The sequence below is a fragment of the Echiichthys vipera genome, assembly GCF_963691815.1.
Source record: "Echiichthys vipera genome assembly, chromosome: 14".
Classification (NCBI taxonomy): Eukaryota; Metazoa; Chordata; class Actinopteri; order Perciformes; family Trachinidae; genus Echiichthys; species Echiichthys vipera.
Genome location: NC_139839.1, coordinates 13,656,501 through 13,673,512, shown reverse-complemented (window position 1 = coordinate 13,673,512; position 17,012 = coordinate 13,656,501). Strand labels below are relative to the sequence as shown.

Genomic DNA, 17,012 nt, shown 5'->3' with positions numbered 1-17,012 from the left:
GATTTTATAACACAATACAGAATTCATGGGAGCTCTGGTTTCCCCCTCACTATTAAGATGACAGGGGTATGTCCATACGTCATTATTTCATATTAGTCATTTTATTCAATAGAACATGCGTTTTTGTGCATACCTCTACAACATTGGTCCCATTGTATCAAGCCACTGTATGTTAATGAACTGGCTGGGGTGGGGAGGGGCGTTGACGTTTGTTCCCTCTTTTTCCACACAAGGTATTGTCCTTTATCAGTGAGGGTGGACCAGCAGCTCTTTGCTGTAATAGCATTCATTCATACCTCACATAACAAAGTACATAACACATAATGTACATAACACATAATGTACACATACATAACATGTAGTAACATAACACATCAAAGTGTATACAATTGCTATCACAGGGGGCAGGTTTGCATACAACTTTTGGATTCACAGTGATTTTAAGTCCAAGCAATTATTGTTGCACGATTAAAAGAACACGTACAACTTACACGTTCCTGAGTTAATGTACAACCATGAGGAGTTGGCTGAAACAGGCACACATCACCTGCAGGATGCGCTCAAAGATGGGTTAAAGGCGTGTGAAGGGAAAACGAAGATCACTTACTCTGTTCCGATTTCCAGGTACGACTCTTAAGTTTGATGGGGAAATGTGATCAAAATCTGTTCAAGGTTCAAATAAGCAGCTAATTTCCATCTGTAGTCGTTTAGTGCGTTTGCTGTCTCTGCACCTTCGACATGGAATTTGCTGCAGAATGACTTAAAACGTAGTGCATTAATTAATTTAAGTGGTTCTGAATTAAAAAAATGTAATAAATGATGTCAAACTTGTCAGCATATCAATGTTTATAATGTTTTTAAATTGTTCTTGGATGCAAAAATGGCTCCTTTACTTTTATTTGTAATTGATATGAGGCATTGTAAATTGTGTTTGCTATTTTTTTTCCCCTACAGATTTGTCCTTGTGTTCTGTTGTAACTATGTGTTGTACCTGTGTTATAGGTCTCCCTTGGAAAAGCCATTATTATCCCAATGGGTTTCTCCTGGTTAAATAAAGGTTATAATAATAATAATTATTATTATAATAATAATAATAAATAGTCTTTTTGGCAGGTTTATGTTGAATAAACAAGGTAAACACATCACAACACAATCAAGCAAAAAGAAAAAGAAAACAAAACAACCCAAACAATAAAACAAGAAGAGTAACAATAAAAGCGTACTATAAACATGCAGACAATCAATGCTGCTTATGGCGGTAGCTAAAGTCAGGCAAATGAACTGTATCATAAATGTATGTAAATTAAATACATTTATATGAATGCATAAAAATACTAAAATGACTTTATATCACAAGCTGCGTCGCTTTAAGGCTAGCACCGTGCCAGGTTTTTGCCTTTGTGGCGCAGTGATCCATCTTCTCGTGATTAGACGCTCTTCGAACCGAAGCGCGTCTGCAAACTGAAATCCACGGTGTCGTCAGTTCCGTAAAGCGTTCCTCTCCAGGCTTCATTAAAAAGAAGGAAGATAGGGGATTATTAACGAGGCGTCAAAGTCAAACGCTGTTAGAACAAGGCTTCTTCTGCTTATGCCATTGCAATATTCTTAGAAAAGAGAACTGCATTGTTTCCCACGGTCAGTTTTCCCCCTGGACTGACAAAAGACACATCTCTCCTCTGAAGCCGCGCATGAACTGGGATGCACTGGCGTTAGCCCGTGATTAGCTTTGCTCACTAGCTTCCCGACCAGCTCGGTTTTAAACGACAGGACCAAGCACACCGTAAGTGTTTAAAACGGCGATGTTACATTTTGTCTGGGTGTGGAATTTTCCATTTCTTCTTGTTGTTTTTTAACCATCCTCCTCTTCATCGGCTGCATATGTGAACTAGAAGCGGGCCTTTTTTTTTTCTAGAAAGCATTTCCAGCTTGGAAAAAACCCCCTGCTTCAATACGGTGCACGTTCTCAACAAATAGCGATTATAATGTCATGTGTTACTGCCTGAATACCACCGTGTTGGGCAGATTGAACCCACCGGGAGGCCTGCATCTAGCGTTACCTGCCGGAGAGGATAACAACTGTACACCTGTGCTCGTGCACCTGTCATGGCTCCTCGGGATGTTTGAATTGCGGATTGATTTCAAGTCAATCACTAGAATAGTAACATATCACTCACGTTATCTATCCTTTTAGTAATAATGATACACATTAAAGCACATTTTCGTGGCATATGCTATTTTTGAGTCTGCCCTTTTAATAGACTGCTGGTTGTTAATATTTAAGGTAAGGTCCAAGCTCGTCCTGTTCCCAGTTGGCATTGGTTCAGCCTGGCCTAAGTGAATTGACTGAGAGACAAAGCAGCACGTATTGAAGACTTGGTACTGTAACTAGATCAGGGTCTATTTCAGATGCAGATGTTATGCAAAGCAGCACTTGGCTGCTCGTTCTGTGAAGAGCTTGTAGTCTCTGAAAAAAAATCTTGGCTGAGTGTCTCGTACTGCAAGTGAAGAATCCAGCATATGGCACTGCTGGTTAAGTCAGTCTCTAATACATTTTGACAACAATGGGAAGAAAAACTCTGATACGTGTACATATATATGTCTTAGAGGAGCTTTTTATGTGATGTCGGGCAAGAGAAGCACAACGTGTAATGTCTAAAGTCAACAGAGAGAGATGTCATTCCTCAGGAAATGGACTGGGCATGGCCCACAAAAGCCCACGAGAGCTGAGCAAATGTAAACAAGGGCCACCTCCCCTCAAACATCTGTGATGTTGGTGCCAGCGAGTAATCTCACCGCCGTAATCCTGCCATATAGTTGTGTTGAAGTTACATTCTTTACAGTTTACTAGATCTGCAAAGATTAATCAATCAAGCAATTAATCTGCAACTATTATAATATTAGATTAGGCCTAATCAGATTGAGTACAATATCTCTGGATTCCTTGATCCCAGCTTTCTAAATATGAATATTCTCCTCTGACAGTACAATGAATACCTTTTGAGTTATGAGTTATATTGAGTTATATTTGACATTCGTCAGCATTTTGGGATATTTTATTAACCAAACAACTAATCGATTAATCACCAATAAAAAAAGCTGTTTGTTGCAACCCTACAGGGGCTTTACTTGCACAATTCATATATGCCATAAAGTATCAGTCATGTAAATTCTGCCTTTTAGTGGTGTTTTATACACATCATATGTTATCAGCATTTAATCATCTATACGTTTTCACTGATGCCTTTATTTCTGTTACCTGTAGGACTCCCCACCTGTCCTTTTTTTGTTTTTCACAAACAGTGGATTGAACTAGTGATGAGCCATTGATACTGTTCAGCTTTTCTGACTTGTCTTACTAAGTGTGATAACTTCAACTCACAGTCTCCAACAGGTTAGGGAACCATCTTTCTTAACCAGACGCCAATTGTTCTTTGAATCATCTTGTAGCAGCCACTTGACTGTCGTTCACTTAGTAGCAGTTCATTGATTTCCATTTGAAATACAGTTTTATTGGCTCTCTTAGCTATAGCTACTGTTCATTTGCTGGAGTTCATCCTGGTGTGATGTTTACCTCTTTAACCAGCACTCTGCTCTGCAATGGGAAAGCCATGTTAAGCGTCTTCCCAACTGTAGACACACGTACCCCTCCCCCCCCCCACCCCCCCCCCCCCACACACACACACACACACACACACACACACACACACACACAAGCACAACCGCACACACCTCTCATTAGTGTTTGTGGGAGTGAATTCATTAAGCCATGAATTCATTATTCCAGTCCATGCCAAAAATAGGAGCTATATTACTGCATGTCCAGCATTTTAATTTTTTTGTTGAAAATGTTATTATGCTTTGATTGCACATTTGTGAGTATGTGAAGCACTGCAGGCCTAATCAGTTTGACCTATTAGAATGACTAGACAAAGTTGATGTAAACATTTTGCAATCTCTCCTCTAGTCTAGCTTTTTAAAGGAGTTGGCGCTTGCTGCTAACATACAGTCCTTTTAATGAGCTGTAGAGTAAAGTGGCCACTTCAGCACGACAACTCATTGCAGTGGCGGAGCCTAAGCGTGGGGCTTTCATGTTGTTTTTATGCCGAGCGGTAGCCCTGCTCTTTGAAAATCACCTCCTCGCTTATTTAAGGCAATTATATTCCGATCTACCTAACTATTTGGCTGTTTTGACTACGCTCTTTGGTGTCTCCGCTTCAAGGCAGCATTTAGGCCTTTGCTGTTTTTCCATCTCTGCCTTTTTCATTTTAATTACATACAGTAGTTTGTTGTATCCACTCTTTATCTCTCTCTCTCTCCTTTTTTTTCTACCAGACATAGTGCATTATGACAGACAGCATAATGAGTAAAGCTGCCACAATGGAGATTCCTATCAACAGTAACGGTGACACAGGGACGCTACCAGAAGATGACAGCCTTGAACAGGTGGGTCACAGCTACCGTATCAGCTAACATTCTACTGTGTGGAACATTTTGCGACCACCCTGTGTAGATGTTGTTGTTTACCTATTTAAAGCCATTACACAAGGAAACAAACATGCAAACTGTTAGTGTTTACCCCACTTGCCATCGCAAGCTGACAAAAGATCATTTGCACATTCAAAACCTAACAGAAGAGAATACAGAGTTCTTTTGCTTTCATATGTGTGTGTATATATATATATATATATATATATATATATATATATATATATATATATATATATATATATATATATATATATATATATATATATATATAAAGGAGTCTTGTCTGTGATGTATCCAATTATTTAATATAAAATAAAAGCTCTCATATGGCTTAACAATTGTTCTTTACAGCTGTTTGATGACTTGCAGAAACGTGTTTTTACAGCTGTGATGATGGGATTTTCAGTCAGAATTATTTTTATTATATTTGTGTGTATAGTTAGTTTTGTTTAGCTATTCAGTATACTGCATATTCATTTTAAGCATTTGTTTATTGTCAGTTTTAGTGTATGCTTGCACTTCTTTCAGGTTGTAGTCTATTATGAGATCACACTGACTCTCAGTTCTGTCATCAGGCATCCAGATAGTGTTTCTTTTTTCTCCTTAGATTTTCTCCCCAGGAAATTAAATTCTAACAAAAGCTTTAACTTGATGACAGCCTGAGGTCATTGTGTGGGTATTACGGTTGGTTGATCACAGTGTGATGCATAAATACGTGCCTTCAGTTGTTTGAAGTTGACATTGTGGTTATGGGGATTGTTCTCTGCTATCAGCCAAGTGAGCTGGCTATTTTTATACCAATCATATTACCACAGTACTACCCTGTGGTAATACGCTCAGAAGAACGATGGAGTGGCTGAATGGATGTGGCCAGTTAATTAGAACTATATTCTCACTTTGCCTTAATGTACGTCTACCTGTATCCATCTATTCGGAGCAGAGAGATAATTCAGAAGCTTCTTTCTAGTCTCTTGTTGTGAACTTAAATATTATTCTCCCCCTGGGTTCAAGTATTATTATAGTATGTGTTGCCTGTCTCACACAGCCAGGAGTCCTTGTGTTGCTTAGCTTGCTTAGCTACAACTGTGGAAAGGGGGACTACTGGGAATCAGGTGTTAGAGTCCAGCTGTCTCTTTGGCAACCAGTTGTTCCCTTTAACAACTCGTATTGCCTCATGTTCAGGGTTACACATCTCTGCTGTGTTTGGTTAATCACAATGTTAGGGGCTGAACTGAAATGCTAAACTCTCAGATGTAGTTGTTGCTCTCAAGCTGGGGATTTATAGAACAACTTGCACGTGTGGGCCTCATTTAAAAGCGAAAGACACACAAGCTCCAACTCGGGGGTGGTATGCCAGCATATTGTTTCCATCATTTTCAGGAGTCTCTGAGTCAGAGTCGGTAAGGGTGAAATAATACTGGAGGTCTATAGTAAGTGAGGTGGAACAGGTTGCTCATTTCTGTGCGTTCCAAGGCACACCTTGTTGAATAAACAGACTGAAGATCCTGGAGGATCCGTCTATTTGCTCACCAAACTGTGTGGCTCCACTCAAGGAGTAAAAGAAAACTCTACCTTCGCGCCAAGCTCACATGGTGAAGCAAGTACTCAACTTTTTGGTGTGGCTGTTCTAGCTTACTGTGCTCATGTATGAGAGGTGTCTAGTGCTGGATATTAACCAGTTGTCATGGCAACTCTGCAATTAATCTGAAACTGGCTGTTCTTTGTCCTTGGGTGAAAGCCCTCTGAAATCAGATTCATATCGGCTGTGCAGCCCTCAGCTTAAAGCTACAGCAGTCTGTATTGCTCATGCACACAGAGATGAAGATTGGCAGGTTAAGGAAGAGCCGAAGTCTGGTTTTAGATGTCGCTTTTGTCAGAACAGGGTCGGTGACTGGCAGTTTGACAGCCACAGAGATAGGATTGACTGCCAACAGCATCCTGGCAAAAGCAGGAGATTCATCACAGTGGCTCACTGGTGTCTATTCAGACAATCCACAACATTTTAAGATGCTTATGCTGTTGTACGCAATTTCTTATTTGCACTATTAATTTGGAAATAACCCAGTTGTATAGTTATCATTGCAAAGCTGTGCAGTAATTTTGGAACACAGCAGTTTGTGGCATTTTAAAGCAGAGCCTCTGCTTTCTAGCCTATATCGATCAAGCCATCTGTACATAAACAGACAAGCCGTTTTATAAGCCTACAAATCTCACTAATAACATAGGAAAACCAGGTTATTTTATGATGACTTAAAGGCGCTGTAGTTTTATTCATCTTAAGGAACAGGCACCGTGCCAACAAAGTATCCAGGGAGTGATGGGTGTCTGCGTCAGCTTTCTCCCACGTAGAACAGATTCCACAACATAAGGCAGATCTCTAAAAGAAGAGATACACAGACTGAATGAAGGAAAACATTTAGTTAAAAAGGCTTTGTCCTTGTTTTTAACACAGTTGTTGGTTAAATTAAAATGTTCATGTTTGCGATGGTGCAAACAGTCATTGTAGGTTACAGAAATGCCACTGTTTAGGTCATTTGGCTGAAAGGTTACATGTTATTCCTGAGAAAACCCACATTAATTGATTAAAAGAGAGACCTTTTTTTCTAGCAATCAGAGTGTGCTTCTTGGATTGGAGCACTCAAATTTGGTGTTTGTGTGGATGTTTGTGTGTAGGGATGGGAATTGATAAAATTGTATTGATAATTCCATTATTGATTCTGCTTATCAATCAGACTGTTTATCGTTACTGATTCATGGTCTGTGTTTTCTTGTTTTCCTGACCTGAAGCCTGTCTTCATGGTGATTATTGTGTTATTATGTCAAGATATTTGTATATGTCAAAAACATGGCATTCCTGAAATTTAAGCTCAAGTTGCATAAAAGATATTGCTGCTGTTTCCATCTTAACAGACATTAGAAGCTGCACCGTTTCTTCCTCTCTGCCGTGACTCATTCTCGTTGCATGGTTCCAGCAGCGTAGACGATGCAAATGCAATGTGCAACTGTCAGGAAAAACCTGCCAGCGTTAATAAAGGGAATCAATAAGCTCTGAGGCATACGATACTGATGGAACCAGCTGTTGCATCCCATCCCATTATACTGTGTGTGTGTGTGTGTGTGTGTATGTACACAGTTCCCTCTTGATTTTTCTCTCCTCGATTGTAATGTCACCTTTAAATGTCTTGAAAATAATATCTTAATTTTTCCAATGTTGTATTAGAATCATTATTTCCTTTGTCCAAACAGCGATGGAATAATATCATGGCAAAGTTGCGGTAACAGATTGTAGATGTAAAGTGATGAGCTACAGTGTACCAAGCAAAGCAAGTTTACCGAGTGGACTAGTTGATCCATTTGAAACTTTAACATGAACTAGCTGAATGAGAAATCCTGACACGAGCTGCTGTGATATCAGTCATCACTGCTCTCCATCCTACACCCCTGCTGTCTGTGGACATTATGATGATTTGTTTCTGGGACTTCTTTTACATCATTTTATCTTGTTTCATGATTTCAGTCATGGATTTTTGTTTTTGTCTCCTTTTTCTATGTGTTTTCTTTCGTTGTTGTCGTTTGTGTATGTCGATCCCCCCTCCTCCATCTCTGTGCAGGCTGCAAAACTGCAGTGGAGCTTAGATGAGAAAGTAGGGAGCTCCAGAGGCACCAGGGTGAGCAGGCCATTTGTGCATTTGTGTGTGTTTTGTCAGTTGTGTAGTACTGCTCAGTGGTTTGACTTTATGCGGCATTAAATTGCCCCCTATCACTACGTTGGTTTATTTCACAAAATGCCACATATTTAATTTTTATAGCAAACCACTGTGCAGCTTGAATTGTTCTGCCTGTTAAATTGACTCCTACTAACGCTAGATAGAAGGTGTCTCTCAGACTTGTTGGCAAATTTGACATGTTTTGAGAGATATTCCTTAAATTAGGTAGCATTAACAAAACAAGTGTCATCTAACACTTAGCAACATTACAATCTGTTTCCATGTGATTATCTAAATTAATGTGTGTTGAACTAATATATCCTAGATTCTGTGTGTACTTGGGTGATCAGTGGGTAATGGTTGACCTAAACAAACTCATACTAATAATCTGTGAATTGACTGCGCTTATTCTGTGATCGCTACTACAAGCAGATATGGCTGTGAAGCAGGGCATAGTTACATTTCTAATGGATACTTTTTGCATCATGCTGATGATTCCTGTTTGACCTCCAACAGCACAAATCACAGCAGTTCTTTTTCTAATTCCTTTTGGTACTATCAAACATACTCTTCGTGTTTGCTTACAGAAAGGAAACAGCCACCTCCCTTCCAGAGCGTAGTGGTTCCTTATCACAATCTTACCTCAGAATCTAAGCCCAAGGTTCCAGGCAGAGTTCTATACATTATTATGCTCACGTTTACATTTTAAGATGGACGTTATGGGTCATTGACCGTAGTTCCATGCAGCGTTTGTCACAGGAGGTAAATTCAAACCAGTTTATTGTAGGAACCAAGGCTCATACGGATTCAAAGTGAGAAATCTGTTCTGTGACAGATTTTTCCTCACAAATCTGATACTCGAGCAGGAAGGCAAACAAAAGGGAACAGTGAGTTCAATTAAAACCACAAGACAACACACAAGATGGGAGGTAACAGTTCCCTTAAAGATCCAGAGCGTTACTCAAACCAATGATTATTTTGGACAGAGAAAATGGTTTGCTTGAGCAATTCCTGCTGCATAGATAATTTTATTCTCTGCTTGGGTTTCAGATTCAGTTCAAGTCATCAGTCAAGGAGACTATGTAATTTAGTGTGTTTTTTCTGTCTTTCTCACACGATATTCTTCCCTGTTGGCAGATAAGTAGTTTAAGTGAGACACTGCCTGAAGATTGTGTGTGCTGACTAACCTTTCTAACATAGTAGTGTTTGTCCCCCTCTAGTGAATAAGCCTTTAATCTACACTGTCTGAATACAACACTGAAGCCGTTATCTCCTGTCTACATAAAGCTCACCCAAAACCCTCTGTCCTCTCCTTGTTCTTCTTCTTGTTCATTTATTTATTTCCCCCGCTTTACAGGATCTACAGCAGGTGATGGTATCGGGTCCCAATCTCAACGAGACTAGCATTGTATCTGGGGGTTACGGAGGAACAGCAGAGGGTATCATCCCCACCAGCTCAATCAAAGGTAGACTCCTCCTTCACTCTTTGTCCCTCTCACTCATTTCTGACATATTTTCAGTCTCTTCTCAGCTGCTTCTCTGCTGTTGCTGTCCCATGCTGACTGCTTCTGTTGACTCTGTGCTGTGCCTCTGACTCTGGATTTATTCACTCAGTCTAATGGCAATGAAGTGTTCTGCTGTGGCCTCCTATCATCCTCCCCATGAGATCATGGTTCAGTTAATTGGTGGTCAATTTGCACTGATTCATCCCTAGCTTCACTTGCCTCCGCTCAATCTGAAATTGTGTCTCTGTGGTCTGTATTACTCAGTTTTTATGGTTCTATGTACAGTAATGGGAGGGAGCGGGATAGCCGAGTGAATGATGAAATATATTGATTTTAAAAAACCACATGTGAGCACCACAAGTGCTAAGTCTAAAAGGATAGTAATGGAACGACGATGTGCTGGATTTGCAGTGTTTGAAAATCATCCTCATCATTTTAGAAAATATTACTAAATGGAAACACCATGTTAATTTAAAAAATACCTTTCAAAATGTACCTGAAATGGTTCCCCGACCAACCGTTGCAACAGTATAATCGCAGGGTTATACCTCAGAAATATGCCACAACCAATGACCATCTCAAATTTCAGATATACTGTAGCTGTACTGTAGCACGACTGAAACACAAGTTCATTATCAAAAAATTTCAGGCAATAGTTGAAGTAATCTTCAATCGCTTCTTAACCCCGGGCTTGCTAACCACACCACTGTGCCGCCCCATTTGGATATTATCTAGAATTATTTTGTTGTAATATTTCTTTTAGCTCATAAGCAGCTAGGAAACTTATAAAAATAAATAGATTAAATACACTGCATCTTGGAGTTTCTTCACGTTGTGTGATATTGTAGCCGTTTACACCGTCATGTCAGGGAATAATACTCTGTTCACTACTTATATTTGCTAACAATATTTCTGCATCTCTGTCCCGTTCTCTCTCTCTCAGGCCCTGCTGTGCGCTACAATGCAGAGTTTAACAAAAGGATCCATGTTACAGGATTAGGTGGCTCCTTAGACCTAATTATTATCACTAATGGAGAGCTTATTTCCAAAATGTGATTGCCATTTTTGGGGATGGGGATGTTTATATGTAAATACTGTTGGTACAGATTGCTAAAATGGATTTTCTTTTTGTTAACTGTAATGCACAGAATATGATTTCTCACATGATGGCTATCTCATCTTGGAAAGAAGCTTTACTCTGACTCTGTCTTTTTTAGATGGCTGGGAGCCGGGTTCTCTGTTCCTTTTATAGCCTCATCAAATCTTTTTCAGTAGAAAGTTATTTCTGCCTGCTCCTCTAATTGGGCAAACTGAGGGTTTTTTCTTTCACATATTATTCCTCTACCTTCTGACTGGTTTCTCCAGCACTTATAATGCACAAACTGCATTTTTTTCCAGAATAAAGCATATCTCTGTAGCACAACAGAATATGAATGAATTAATATGGATATTGATGGAAAATGTCAGATGTTATTTGGAGAACCTTTTGTAAACATTTATTTTTTAGAGGCCCTTATTTCTCTAATGTTTATATTATCCATTTATTATATTGAAATAAAAGGCTCATCCATTTAACGTATCTATTTAGTACTTCTGCAATTCAAACTGCCCTGTCTTCATCATCACTCATTTCTCTGCATTGTCACGCACTAACTGTTGTCTTTTCATCTTTTTACTTGTCTGTCTTTGTCCTCCACCTCCTTTTCACCATTCCCTCCCACGTGTTCCTCATCACCCTCTTCCCCCTTCTGTCATCTTACTTTTTTGTCTTTTCTGCATCTCCCCGCTCCTCACTACAATCGTCCTCCTACGTCATTATTCCACTTCTGGCACGCTTTCTGCCATGTTTAAACCCTAAATGTCCGACTGTCATTTTAAATAATGATTCTGAAAAAAAAAAAAAAAAACATTCCCGGAAAAAAAACAATGTAAATCACACTCCTACACCCTCCCTTAATTCATACTCACCCTTCATCCATACCCGACCACCCCACCCACTGTTGCAGAGCTGCGTATGAAGGCCAGGCGAAGTAGTGTTCCCCCGAGCAGCTCTGTTTTCTGCCAGTCAAATGAATACCAAGGTACTGGGGACGGAAAGAGATTCAGTTAAATGCTTCATTGATTAATTAGATTGCCATTTTAGTAGTGACCCAAAATATCACTGCAGCCTACTGTATTTCCTCCTTTTTATTTCTGCTCAATAAAAACAGTGTGTTTACATACTCTAGTATTTCCTCCCAGTTGCATTTCCCTGCTATTTAGTCACTCCTATGCATGTTTTACAGTGGTTTAAGGGGTAGTGGTGATGGACATCTGTTAAGATAGGATTTCAGAAACCCTCCTTACAAAATATGGATGGTTTTAGGCTTTGGTTTGGCACAGTTTTAATGTACTTTTAAGTAGTTTAGGATTCTCTATATGGTCTAATCTTTTCTGGGCTTAATCTGGTTCTCTACCTAAATGCCTTTGTTTGCTTGTGTGTATTTACCCTGTGTTCCTACCTTTGGATCTTTTCTCTCAGGTTCCAACATGCACCACAGCAGCAGCAGCTCGTCAATGACTGCAGAGGAGGCGACCCGTGGTGTGGCTGTGGAAAAACTAGAAACAATGAAGAAGTGGGGTCTCAACACTTACAAGGTATCTGATGTTCTGTAATGTTGTGCTTCATAGGGATTTTATTTTTTTTTGTGTGTGCTTGGCGATCCCCTCTCCCCATGTACTGCAAAGAAGAAAAATTGCATTAAGTTTCTGATATCTGTGTGTGTCTTCCTTCCTGGTTTCAGTGCACAAAGCAAATGATCTCAGAGCGTTTCGGTCGGGGTTCCAGGACTGTGGACCTGGAACTGGAGGCTCAGATTGAGGTCCTGAGAGACACTAAAAGGAAATATGAGAATGTGCTGCGATTGGCCAGAGCGCTGACCAACCACTTCTACAACATGGTGCAGACGCAGCATGCACTGGGTGACACCTTTGCTGACCTCAGTCAGAAATCTCCAGAGCTGCGGGTGAGGCCTCAAAATCTCTTCAGCTTTTATGTCCTAACTCTTTTTGAAATTGATCTGCAGATTGAAAGTTAAATCGTAGGTTTATGTAGACAACACTAAAAAACATTATTACCATTAATGTTCTATTTTCTGAATTAATGCCTTGTTTGCCTTTACAGGATGAGTTTGGCTACAATGCCGAGACTCAAAAGTTGTTGTGTAAGAATGGGGAGACTCTACTTGGTGCGGTTAACTTTTTTGTGTCCAGCATCAACACACTGGTCAACAAGACCATGGAGGACACCCTGATGACAATCAAGATGTATGAAAATGCCAGGTAAGGACATGCTGCACATTAATTATCCATTTCATCTAAGAGACTGGAAATGAGGATTAGTGAAAGGATATGTAGAAAACTTAGAGATATTTTGCTTTAATATTTACTCTGTCGCATGGCACGGAGCTCAGGGCATCGAAGTTCCACTGAGATCTGCAGGATGACTACAAACATGTAGTTTCTCATAATCCCGATCCAGCCGATGGTGTGAAATGCGCCATTTGGTGAACCTTAGTTGCTCTGCTCCACAGGGATTTCTGTCACAGAACACTGTCAACATTGCCATGACACAGAGCTAGTTTAAAATCAGCAAAGTATCCATTTTAACACATAAATATTGATATTGTTATGATACACACTAATATATCATTAAATGCTTGTATTTAATGATATTTAAAAATACGTAGTGCAATAGATCTTAATACAGCACACTGAGACTAAGCCACAGCTCAAAATTAGCTCAGGGTTAATAACACAAAGTAACATAAATAGAGAACTTCTAAAACTCAGAATTATATGTATTGTTGTTGCAAGGAACAAACCCATCAGGTTTAAGCAGTTTTGGTGCTCTGTGTTTGTGCCAGACTGGACAACAACAAATTGAAATCTATCATGTGAAATAGTATATGTAGGATACAATCTCTTACAATACAGAGCAAAGTTTTTAGAGCCTTTTAAAACTTTATTTTTTGTATTTCTTTTTGAACAGACTGGAGTTTGATGCTTACCGGTCAGACCTGGAGGAACTTAGCCTTGGTCCGAGGGACGCTGTAGCCGTGGCCCGCATAGATGCTGCTCAGCAACAGTACCAAGTCCAGAAGGACAAGTATGAACGCCTCCGCTCAGACGTCATCATTAAACTCAAGTTCCTGGAGGAGAATAAGGTGAGCGGGCAGGGTAGGCCTGGACCATCATCAGCCTTTAAAGCGAAAAAAGTCAACCAACTTTGACTCAATGTGTTGTCTTTGTAAAACACAATTTCCTAAACTCCTTTGTTTCTCTCTCACAGGTGAAGGTGATGCATAAGCAGCTCCTCCTCTTCCATAACGCCATTTCGGCTTACTTCGCTGGCAACCAGCAGCAGCTGGAGCAGACGCTGAAGCAGTTCAACATAAAGTTGAGGCCTCCAGGGGCGGACAAGCCCTCCTGGTTAGAGGAGCAGTGAGAAGAGTCTGCTGGACCTCCTGCAGCCTCTTTCTCGACCAACTCCACCTGTTACCTGTTGAAACCCCCAACTTACAGAGGACCACTACAGATAGAAACACATGGTGGATCATGATATGAGATGAGCCTGTGCCTGGATATTTGGACAAATAAGGGAGGATTGGACAGATGAATTGCAGGGTATTATCGATGAGTGGGCTAAATGCAGCAGGAAACCTAAATGGCCAGTTTCATGAACAGTGAGGGTACTTTTAGTACCTCTTCCTAACTTCTTTTTTGCCACTCTAACCTTCTTGATGTGCTTTTTTCCCAGAGGAACTGTTCATCTCTCCCTCCCCCCACTCCCCTATTTGATTTAACCCCCTTATATATCACATCACTGTTTTGCTGTGTGAGCTTGTGTCAGTCATGCACATTGTTGTACTCCTCAAGTAAGTTCTCTGAGTTAAAGTTAAACCCAACACCATCTTGATAACAGAGACAGATGACAAAAGGAAAAATGATAAACCATTAAAACACAACGAGACGTAACCGAACACTACATCAAAACTCTTCCAGATCTTATCACTCTCCTTGTGTGCCTCCTTATATATGAGCTAAAATACTAAATAAACAAGTGGCTTCCAGGAAGAAAGATAAGTTCAGAAAAATAAGTTCAAACTACACATGAAGTGAATTTGTGACACTGGAATGTCCAGACATTTCAAATCAATGAACATTTCAAATTAAGTAGTAGTAAAAAATAAATAGTATATGATTGTTATCCTATGAAAAAACACTATGCTGTGTTTAGTTTAGTTTTTAGCTTAATTTGACTGATCCTTTTTTATTTTGTATTTCAGTTCTAGTCAGTTTGTATGTCATATGCCCCAGAATGAAGGACGGTATAATATTTGGGAAATCTCTGCTGGTGCTTCTGTACTGCAGTGTTTAGTCTGCAATTATCAGAAACACCTCCAGATTTCAACTGTTACCTGAAAGTTCTTTGGCTTCAACTCAAATATGCAACGATAGTTTAATTACACTGCTGCAGCTTCCCAAAGTTATACTGGTTGGGGTCTTTATAACTGTATTTTATTTACTCAAAGACAATTGAGAGAGATGGTTACTGGACCCTCGCAATGTTTTCATTGTTTGTTGAAGCATCATTGATTGGTTCAGTCTCACCGCGGCCTGAGGAGGCTTTGACCGGTAGTTGAACTATGTAACATGGTGTGTCAGTGAGTTAAGATCCAACAAACTTGAAAGGATTCACTCCATTATTGAATTGTTTAACAAACTATATATATTTTTTTTTTTACTTCAGTTTGTGTGTCTTTTTGTTTTGTGTTAACAAGGACATGTCATTGACGTCTAAGGTCATAACTTTCAGTTTCCCGAAAGCGGAATATATTTGCATATAGTTACCATTCTTCATACTGGACATTACTGTAGCTGTAAAATATTACTAACCCTAATATTTCAACATCTTATCTTGTAAACTAAGTAGTTGGGGAATGGGAGAACACTAATGATTCATCATTTCTTTCATTGCCTTTAACTGAAAACATTGCTTTACTATAATGGTAGTAAACAATCAGCAATTGTTGACAATTAAGAGAAGGTCATACCACAAGATATCAGCATGGTACTACATATTTAATGTTGAGTTTTTATGCATCACTGTATTATGTTCATTGTATGTGTTAATCTGTTGGAATCAACATATTTGTACCCCTGAAAACTTCTGTTTTGTGCAAATTACTCAGTTTATGAGTATGGTGTTTTGCAGATGACACACTTAACATGAAAACAGGCTAACCAAATCTGTAATTCATATGCTCTAAAAAGAATTCTAAACTAACTGATCAATAGTGGTTTAGTGTCCTGTGTCAAACCTATGTGAAGGCAAATGCAGATAATCCGGTCGTGAATGTTTGACCATGCTGAATTGAACTCATGATCAGTTAATTCTTGTCTCTTCTGTATTTGCATGGCAGGCAGCGATCCAAAGTACAGGTGCAGACGTGTGGGGATACACTGATGCTCTTCTCTTTGACGTCTGCATGCCAGCTGGCATGGACTGGCAAAACGCTGTGCTTACCGTAGTTGTTTTTTGGAACTGGCTGAGGCAGAAATTTAGGTTTCCTTAATGCTGTGCTCTTGAGGACAATTATGATAGGATGATTGGATTTTGGATGAAAAAGAGATACAAAACATTAATCCAATGATTTGTTTGGCTTGTGTTTTCTGAAGTCATGTGACAGTGTGTCAAATGGGTGTCCTTTAGTCTGCCCTGAAAGATTCCCTTATATTGCTAAAAATCACAGTCTCACTGGACAACTCTTGGTCTGTTTGACCATCACACAGCAATATTAACGAAATGTGACTCCTTTTTTGCAAACCTGCCCCTTTGAAATTCCTAACCCCAACACCAAACTTAATGGCCGTAGGTTTGTTTTTGCTCTGTAGTTGTGAACCTCGAGTAAATTGAAAAGGCGTGACAAGCATTTAAAGTCACCCTTACATACTGTACTAGCGGTCTTTAGATTGTTGCCAAGAGAGAACCAAGATTTATAAAAAAAATGAGATATTTTATTTGTGTACAATCAATATTTTCTAGGCTGAGCCGGTGTATTGTACTGTATGAATGATTGAACATAATGGTATTTAAGATGATAAATGAAGTTGTGTCATGGATTGATGTGATACTCTGCCTTCCTTCCTCACTCAGACCTGAAAAAGTCCCACCCCACCCCGAGGAAACAAAATTAAAAGTACACATTTTCAAACATTTTGGCTGTATTTTGTCTTTGCTCTTTCACTATTTCATTTGCAGTATATTGCA

The 17,012-nt window shown here is 39.5% G+C and overlaps 1 protein-coding gene across 2 annotated transcripts; it reads left to right on the top strand.

The window, feature by feature from the left end:
- The first annotated feature begins 1,499 nt into the window (after positions 1-1,499).
- Positions 1,500-16,917, top strand: arfip2b (ADP-ribosylation factor interacting protein 2b). Of its 2 annotated transcripts, XM_083926761.1 has the most exons (10): positions 1,500-1,780; positions 4,333-4,443; positions 8,100-8,156; positions 9,553-9,661; positions 10,644-10,700; positions 12,222-12,337; positions 12,484-12,705; positions 12,864-13,021; positions 13,731-13,905; positions 14,031-16,917. In XM_083926761.1, the coding sequence occupies exons 2-10, from the start codon at positions 4,345-4,347 to the stop codon at positions 14,184-14,186; spliced, it is 1,149 nt and encodes a 382-aa protein (XP_083782887.1). In that variant the 5' UTR covers positions 1,500-1,780; positions 4,333-4,344; the 3' UTR covers positions 14,187-16,917. The 2 variants fall into 2 exon arrangements, with proteins under 2 accessions (XP_083782887.1, XP_083782888.1); XM_083926762.1 differs by lacking the exon at positions 10,644-10,700.
- Positions 16,918-17,012: the final 95 nt, after the last annotated feature.

Coding starts and splice junctions, on each gene's coding strand:
- arfip2b (XM_083926761.1), top strand. CDS start 4,345: ATGACAGACAGCATAATGAGTAAAGCTGCCACAATGGAGATTCCTATC. Junction 9,662..10,643: donor CCCCACCAGCTCAATCAAAG/GTAGACTCCTCC, acceptor TCTCTCTCTCAG/GCCCTGCTGTGCGCTACAAT. Junction 12,706..12,863: donor AGAAATCTCCAGAGCTGCGG/GTGAGGCCTCAA, acceptor TTGCCTTTACAG/GATGAGTTTGGCTACAATGC.